The sequence below is a fragment of the Ochotona princeps genome, chromosome 12 (genome assembly GCF_030435755.1).
Source record: "Ochotona princeps isolate mOchPri1 chromosome 12, mOchPri1.hap1, whole genome shotgun sequence".
Lineage (NCBI taxonomy): Eukaryota > Metazoa > Chordata > Mammalia > Lagomorpha > Ochotonidae > Ochotona > Ochotona princeps.
The window spans coordinates 35,636,654-35,644,909 of record NC_080843.1 but is presented as its reverse complement, the minus strand read 5'-3'; the positions used below and the strand labels follow the sequence as shown (position 1 = coordinate 35,644,909).

General features: G+C 41.8%; 1 protein-coding gene across 1 annotated transcript; it reads right to left on the bottom strand.

Moving 5' to 3' along the window:
* Positions 1-3,422: 3,422 nt before the first annotated feature.
* Positions 3,423-7,946, bottom strand: PCDH20 (protocadherin 20). Its single transcript, XM_004577436.3, has 2 exons — positions 7,456-7,946; positions 3,423-6,377 (listed from the first exon to the last, which is right to left on the bottom strand). The coding sequence occupies exons 1-2, from the start codon at positions 7,585-7,587 to the stop codon at positions 3,651-3,653; spliced, it is 2,859 nt and encodes a 952-aa protein (XP_004577493.2). The 5' UTR covers positions 7,588-7,946; the 3' UTR covers positions 3,423-3,650.
* Positions 7,947-8,256: the final 310 nt, after the last annotated feature.

Genomic DNA, 8,256 nt, shown 5'->3' with positions numbered 1-8,256 from the left:
CTATTCAAATATATATGATATGAGCAACTTTTTAAAACTTTACCACATGGCACTTATTGTCTTGATATTAATAAATAAAGTCTTAAATGTCCCTTAATTTTCTGCTATACTCTTAAAGGAAGACATTCCCAATGTAGGAGCTTAAAAGTATTATTATTTTAAGAACAATTACACACAAAAATTATACATAAAAAACTATGTATTCACACATGTATTATCTGTATTATCCAAAAATATATCCCAAAATTAATAGGATCAAGACAGTAGATACAGAGATGGAGAAAATTTTATATTGGATATTTTGTGCTAAGAAATTATTTTAAGCAAATGATATTTTTCTTTTGGTTTGGATCTATCTACTTTTAAGTTAATTCCCTTTCTTTCAGTACACATTTGTTAATTCCTTGCATGTAAAGGCAAAGCATTAAGACGCTATCACTCCAGTCCACAATATGGCAGTTTGTAGCAACTGACTGCTATTTTTACAGTGAAAACAACATATTTTACAGGGAAGAAAATGGTAGACTGCTTCGGTCTCTTGCTCCACAAACCAAGGCCTCCCTTTGGAGTTGAGCCCATGTGTTCAGTGATGCACTTCCATTGCTTTTTCCATTGTCTGCCAAGGATTAGAATGCCACAAAGGTGATTCTGGAGCCAGAGACTCCGGAGGAGAGTGCAGCTCAGCCTCTCTTTCACTGTGGTCTGTCTAGATACTTTTGAGTACAAATTAGAATCCTTGTGAGTTATCTCACTGCTACTCACTGAGCTTCACACAGCAGCCTTCCCTAAACTGCTTCTTGTGAATTGTTTTTCATAGTGAAACCAAGCGTGATAATTTCACAAAACACATGAAGAGCATCCCAAACAACAATTTGCAATTTTATTTTGTTACATACACCAGTGCTGCAAAAAACAAAAACAAACTAAAAATAAGCATTTACTTCTTTGTTTCATAAAAGCAAAACTGGTTGGAGAACATTTTTTGAATAGGATCAGGACTTTTATTCTAAAGAGTCCATAGATGCTTTATTTTCCCTTCTGTAGCTAAAATTATTGATTTTAAATTACTTAGTTCAAAATAATGAATAATTTTCTGTGCAGTATCAAAGCAGATTTGGTAATGTAGACATCAGAGCACTCTCTTCTTCATTAAATTAGGCGAAGAGAACTCACTGGTTCTCAAACTGTTAAAAGGACTTAGGCTTTTTAATGAATGGAACATTTATTTCTGTGCCAGCTCAAGTAGCAGCACTGACATGATTAGCATACATTTTGGCAAATGTTCCAGCACAAGGTGTTAGTAAAAAGGAGCTTTTATCTTTAAGCTTAATTCACTTTAACTTTTCTTGTTATTAATGTTTTTAGTGTGAATAAGATGTTTTTGTCAAGGAAATCCTGCTACAAGAAGTTATTCAGAAATACATCTTTTTATTAACGGTAGATGATTCTCATGCTGGAGATGAAGTTACTGTCTCAGAACACATTGGCCTTCTTCAAATTTAGAAATGAATGGAATATTTTGTTATTTATGCAGATGCAAAACTTGTTGCCCTGACAGAGGATTTGTTTTTTTAATGACAGTTCTTCACATATCACATATGATTTTTTTCCTTGAAAAAAAAAAGGAACATGAGGAACAAAATTTGACTAGTAATAGATGGTATCCTCCATCACTATACATCCATAATGAATGAAAAATTTGAGGGGGTTATACTCCAATCTTTTAATCAGGTGCATCATATAAAAGAACTTTCTTGTAACACGTATTGATGCTTCATCTTCTTCTTATTATATTTATTGAGCAAAGCAAGAAAAATAATATGAATCGGAAAGGTTTGGGGTGATTGCATTGAATTCTCTGCTTTTTCAGTATGATTTTATCTAAAAATTTTTTGAATCCCATTATAATACAGTTAACAGGTTTGCCATAAGAATGTGATAAATGAAAGTTTTTGGTTGACAATAAATAAATCTAAAATAAATTAATATGCATATGCATGTGCATGGATGCAAATTTGCATATGAATTTATAACAAACTTACAATCAATTTACTTTCTACTACATGTCTTTAACCACATATAGTCAAAAACTTATCCAATGTCTTACTGACTAATGAATTGGTTTAATCTAAATGTTAGCACAGTAATATTATGATTCATTTGCATTTTACCCTTAAAAGCAATGAATACTAATAAACAGACACTTTAGTGAAAGAGCAAGTGCCTGTTCAAATTGAAAAATGGTAAAAATGAGAAATAAATTATGAAAATATATAATTTTAATTTGTAGACATATAAACACTTTTGGTATAACAAAGACATGATGCCAAAAAGTAAAATGATCCAGTTTAACCTAACATTTACATTCCTTGATTATACAGACAACTTCGCTGTAGTTCTCGTACAAAATAAAATTTCCAGCTTACACAATGAAGTAAAACTGAGAAATCACTGAATAATAGCTTTCTTCACTGCAAAAATTCAGTAAAAGCTCGGTTATTTAAAGAATCTACTGCTGGGCTTACAAATAAACTCTTGGACTTATTCCAAAGCCAAAGAAAGGAAGAAAGAAACAGTAGCCAACAAACATCAACAACAATAAAAAGATAAATATAATTTCCATATAAAATGTTCAACTGAAACAATCAATATTGTACATTGGTTTCTGGTATAATCCGCTTTTAATGTAACTTTTATTTTCTGGTGTGACAGATGAAAATATACTCAAGTTACAGCACTACTGACAAGTCATGGAAGCATTATAATAGTACCATGAACGTCTAGTATTCAGTAACAAAGGACTGAAGCATTACTTTGCTTCTGGCTGTTTTTCTTGGGCACAATTTCTAATTACATTTTCTGTAGGGAAATATATAAATATTTCTCCTGCTGTAACAGCCAGTGCAGTGGTAAAGCAAATGGAAAGCAATTTGTGTACACAAAAACTGAAATACTTTTCAGCAGGTCAAGTTTGTAACACATGGCGATGCTTTTATTCTTGCTAAAAATGAATTGCACTTCTTTTTAATGCCTTCTCTTGCAAACAATACATGATGTCCTGATGAGGTACAAACATTTTATACATAAGTGCATTTCTTTTCTTTCTTATATATTTATGTAGATCAAAATTCAATTTACTTTTAAGTTCCTATTTATTTAATGTTAAAAACAATGTATTTAAAATATACTCTTTCATTTATTTCATGTACAACAACTGTCATGTACAATACCTTAGCTCCCTGCAAAGGAGCAGCTGATGCCCTCTTGTGGTGAAAGGACGTTTTAGTTTCTCTCTCTCTCTTTTTTTTTTTTTTTTTTTTGTCTTTAAAGTGCTCTTTTCTTATCTTATTCCCAGGTTTTATCCGTCATCTGCTTGGTTTATAAAAGCTGCAAACCATGTCCAAGCTTTTTTTAGTATTCATTACAGCATTTCTATAGCTGTTAGTATTAATTTTCATTTAAAAACACTGTACACATCATATAACCTCTGGATTTGATTTTAAAAATCTGAAAACAGCTATTTACAATATACCACAAGTTATAAATTAGTTGTCCTTCACTGGAGCTGCCATCCACACACTCTTATCCAGGGGAAGAAGAGTCTCCAGAGTCAATTAAATCAGCTTCCATTGTTATTCCACAATGAAACATCAAATGTTGGAAATATCCATTGGTTTCCTCTCCCTCATATGCAAGTCAATTTTTCCTTTTAGTGGAATTTGTACTTCCAAATTGTCATCTTCCCTGTGAGGCTTTTTCTCTTTCCTTAAGCAGATATATATGCCCATGCCTGTCACAAGTGTGATGGAACCCAGGCTTATCACTGACAGAGCTACTAGGGTGGGCACACAGGACACCAATTCTACCTTCCTGTGTGTCGGTTCTATGGAAATTTGTGGTTCTTTCTCCTCTATATTAATTTCTGGTTCCTTTCTTAACAGACTCTCAATGTAGCTCTCGTTACTGACAGTGTCGTTGACAAACAGGTTTACCATGACTGTGGAGTGGAGAGGCTCAGGGTAGCCATGGTCACTCACTTTCACTAACAAGCGATGGAGTCCGTAATCCGTCTGTAGCAAGGCCTCTTCCAAAGTGATGTTGCCAGTTTTAGGGTCAATCCGAAAGGACTCAGGCCTGGGTCCTCTTCTGCCTATGATGCTGTAAGCTATGACAGCATTCATGCCTGTGTCTTTATCAACAGCATAGACCTCTGTTACTGGGGAGCCAGGCAGAGTAGACGGCAGTACCAGCAGATAGGACATATTAGATTGAGGAAATAAAACAAGAGGAGGATTGTCATTGATATCTAGAAGGAGAATGGTGATTTTTGTAGTGGAGGAGAGGGCAGGCTCACCCCCATCAACAGCTTCAACCCATAAGGTATAGGAGCTTTGCTGCTCTCGGTCCAAAGAGACTTTTGCTCTCAACATACCCTTCCCTGTATCGATAACAAAAATATCACTCTGGTTGACCACTGAGAGGGCCACCCATCCATTTCGCCCAGCATCTGCATCTGTTACACTAATCACCCCAATCTCACCATATCCTGGAAAATTTTCAGGCACGAAAAAGCTGAAGTCCTTGTTAATAAACCTAGGGCTATTGTCGTTTTTATCCAACACTGTGAGAGCCACAGTGGCTACAGACTCCTTGGGAGGCTTTCCACAGTCTACAGCTCTGACCGTGTACCTATATTTTTCTTTCTCTTCTCGGTCCAGCTGAGTTGAAACTGTCAGAATTCCTGTGACATTGTCTAAGGAAAAATATGATGGAGCGTCAGGTCCAAGAAAATACAAAACTTGCCCTCTCTCGCCACTGTCAGCATCGGTAGCATACAGCTTAGTCAAAAAGGCGTTGGGTGGGTTGTTTTCTTCAATGGTTAGTTCTATCAAGGGTTGAAGGAAAACAGGAGCATTGTCATTGTCATCTAACAGCTGCACTTTAATGATTCTCTTGGCATGAAATCCTTCAGAATTCCAGGCCACAACAGCTATTTCATAGAACCGCTGGAGCTCATAGTCCATAGGTTTGGTAGTCTCTAGCAAATATTCATTATTGTATGGTTTGTAGGGTGATAATCTAAACGGTCCTTCACCATCCAGGTAGCAGTTGACCTTTTGTTTACCTTCTGGATCTCTGATGGTGAAAAATGCAACTGGAGTGTTGATGGGTTCCAGTTCTTTCAAGTAGACAACACCATCTATCTCATTTGCTATGTAACGAGGAACAATTTCAGGTGGCCTGAGAGTGACTTTGATAATGGATACAAGAGCAGTGATCACAGCAGGGATACAGCCTGGTCCATTAGCAAGAATGGTGAGCTTGTGTGTTTGTAGAACGCCTCCCCCAATCTTACTAAAAAGCTTTATGACTCCGGTGGTTTCATCCAGGTGGAATAAATCCTTGGATGCTTGTGGAACTTTCTGGCTGTAAGAGTAGGTGATCTGGGCATTGGTCCCCAAGTCTCTATCTACAGCCTGGACAGCTGCAATAGGGGTACCAACTGTAGCATTCCCATAGATGGTAACATTAATTTGTGAGTCCATGAAGAGAGGGCAATTATCATTAACGTCACTAATGCCGATGGTGAGGGTGGCACTGCCCATCAGTGGTGGTGACCCACCATCCTCTGCAATGATGATGCTCACATAATGATCTTGGGTTTCTCTGTCCAAAGAGCCCATGACAATTAAGTAGGGGGTGCGCTCCCCATTCTCATTCTCCTCAACATCCAGGGTGAACATGCCATGGTAGTCCAGTAAGCGATAGGTTTGTACCCCATTCATCCCTATGTCTGGGTCCACAGCTGGGTGCTCTATGGCCAGCCGGGTGTTCACAGGTGCATTTTCAGGGACCCAGACAGATATTTGGGAGACAGGAAACTTAGGGGCATTGTCATTGATGTCCCTGATAGCGATTTTCACCTTCACAAACCTAAAGTATTCCTGAGGCAGGACCAGCACATCCAGAAGTAAAAGGCAGGAATCAGAAGAAGGAGAGGAAAAGATGGAAACGCTGCCACCCCAGGCAGCCTCTCCACCTCCTTCAAGACACAGGGCCTCCCTGTCGATCTCTTGGGCAGAAGTGTGCAGCTCCCCTGAGCGGTTGTCTAGAGTCACATACTGGCCGCTCAGTCCCCCAGAGGCCAGGCTGAAAGAGAGCGGCGGATTCCACTCAGCTCTGGTGCGATCAGACTGTTGGGAACGCTGATCCTGTCTGCCTGCAGCCCGGGGCACCAGCCGCAGGTCCTCAGCCAGGCTGCCGATGAGCACTCCGGCAGGCAGTCCCTCGTTCAGGCTGTACAGAAGCTCCGTGGCGCGACTGTAACTCGCAAGGCAATTGAAGGGTCCGACGAAGAGGAGAAACAGAAATAGATGCTAGATGGGGGGAGTAGGGAAGGCTCGTTACATGGAAGTGAAAAGACAGGGATTAGAGTTAGACAGCAGACACCCCCTGGGTCCTGAGGGCTCCGCTTTCTAATCCCACCAGTGAAATTTGGATCGGAAAGGAGGGCAGAGGAAGCTCGTTGTAAAAGAGATGTGTGGGGCAACATTGTCTTCCAAACTTAATTTTTCAGTTTCTTTTTCTTCCTCCCTCTTATATCTGCCCCCGTTGCCTCCTGTCATCCCCTCATTATCCCCTTCCCACTCCCCAGCAGGTGACATTCATATCACAAACCGTAACACCTCCCCTCCCCTGGAACACGCGCTGGAGTGGAGAGGGCTCCAACTGGGACTGCGCAGCACGACCCAGGAACCTCCGGTGCAAGTGTGGGGCGGAAGCGGGCTGGTATAAAGCCCGGCCGTGCGGGCGATTATTTCTCCCTAGAATAATTCCGTTATTGGGGTCCTGAAAAATGACCCGAGTCTAATGCCTTGCTAGGACACCAATAACTGCCTTAACAATAGCAATCATCATAACACGAAAAACGTAGCTCCCTTCCCATACCGCTCCTTACTTCAGGTGGTAAAAAGTAAATTTCATTTTAGCACACATCTAAAAAAACAAACAAAAAACACTGTCTCCAACTTTTCCAATCCCCTACTAATCGCCAAGAAGGGGAAGCAAAGTAAACGCGAAAAAATAATCACGCAAAAACAATTTGTTAACTGCAGGAGGCAGTTCTAGCCAGACGCAGGCAGCAGGAAATCGTGTCTGAACCCCTGTGCCCATAGCGGATGGAGCGCGCCCACGGTCCCCTCCTCCTCATCTGACATTTCTGAATCAGAAACTTCCCCTCACCCCTCCTCCACCACCCAAGGACTTGCCTACCCCTACCAGCCAAAATTAAAATGTATTACTCCAAACTCCCTTTCCCTCCCTTTCACCTCCCGTCTCCTTTCCATAAGTTTGGATTCGGGCAAAAGATGGGAAAACCATATAGGAGTGGGAATATCGCTCCCCAGTACCGCAACTTGCAGGGTCGTGCTGGGGCAGCTGCATCCCAGCCCTTACCGGCAAATTCCTGTGGTCGGCGCTGCTTCTGGGACGGTGTAGACGCCCCATATCCAGGCGAAGGTGCCAGGTCGCCGGGCGCCAGCTCACTGCCAGGGTTCGCAGGCTGGGAGCATTCCCTCGGCCGCGCATTCCCAGGGAGGCTGCAGTCAGCGCGCTCCTGCAGGGAGGGCGGCAGAAGACACTCCCTCTCCGCTCATGCAAATCGCTAGGGAACTTCAGCCAATAGTCACCAGCTCCTCAATTAAGTCCGGGTACTCAAGGGAGGTAGAAAATCCAGGGGGCAGAAGGGCGCATTCTTGTTTTCCTGCCCCTGACTTGGGTGCGTGCAGACCCCGCCAGGCCAGCCGTTATGTGGGGCTTGCCTGGAAGACTGCAGCAAGTCACCCCTGGTCGGACACCTGAGCGCGTGCCCGCCGGCCTTGCTCCGTGGTACACCAGTCAGAGCTCAAGTCCACAGGTTGCTAGCAAGAGAGGGAGACTTAAATAAACGAACCGGCATCTGTGTCTTGCAAGAGCAAGACGTCGGCTCCACGGAGCAATCCCAGGTGCAGCCACAAATGCTTGCTTTGCCATGGGTTCCTCAGAGACTCGGATCCAGCAGCTTTGCACTGAAATAGAAAAGACTCTTTTCTCAGCGGAGGGAAGAATCTCAACTTCTCCGTCAGGCGGTGTGTTCCAGAAAAACAACTGCATGAGTCAGGTGAAGGTTTCCGCATGCTTGGGCTTTGGAGCTTCACTGCTGGCAGTGACAGAGCTTTGCTAGTTTTTCTAGTTGCAAACACAAGTGGCTGATGAGAG

Bases quoted from the DNA above. Each gene is read 5' to 3' on its own strand.
- PCDH20 (XM_004577436.3), bottom strand. From the start codon at position 7,587: ATGCGCGGCCGAGGGAATGCTCCCAGCCTGCGAACCCTGGCAGTGAGC. The intron at 6,378-7,455 runs GTAAGGGCTGGG...CCCCCCATCTAG, and splicing joins CCGACCACAGGAATTTGCCG to CATCTATTTCTGTTTCTCCT.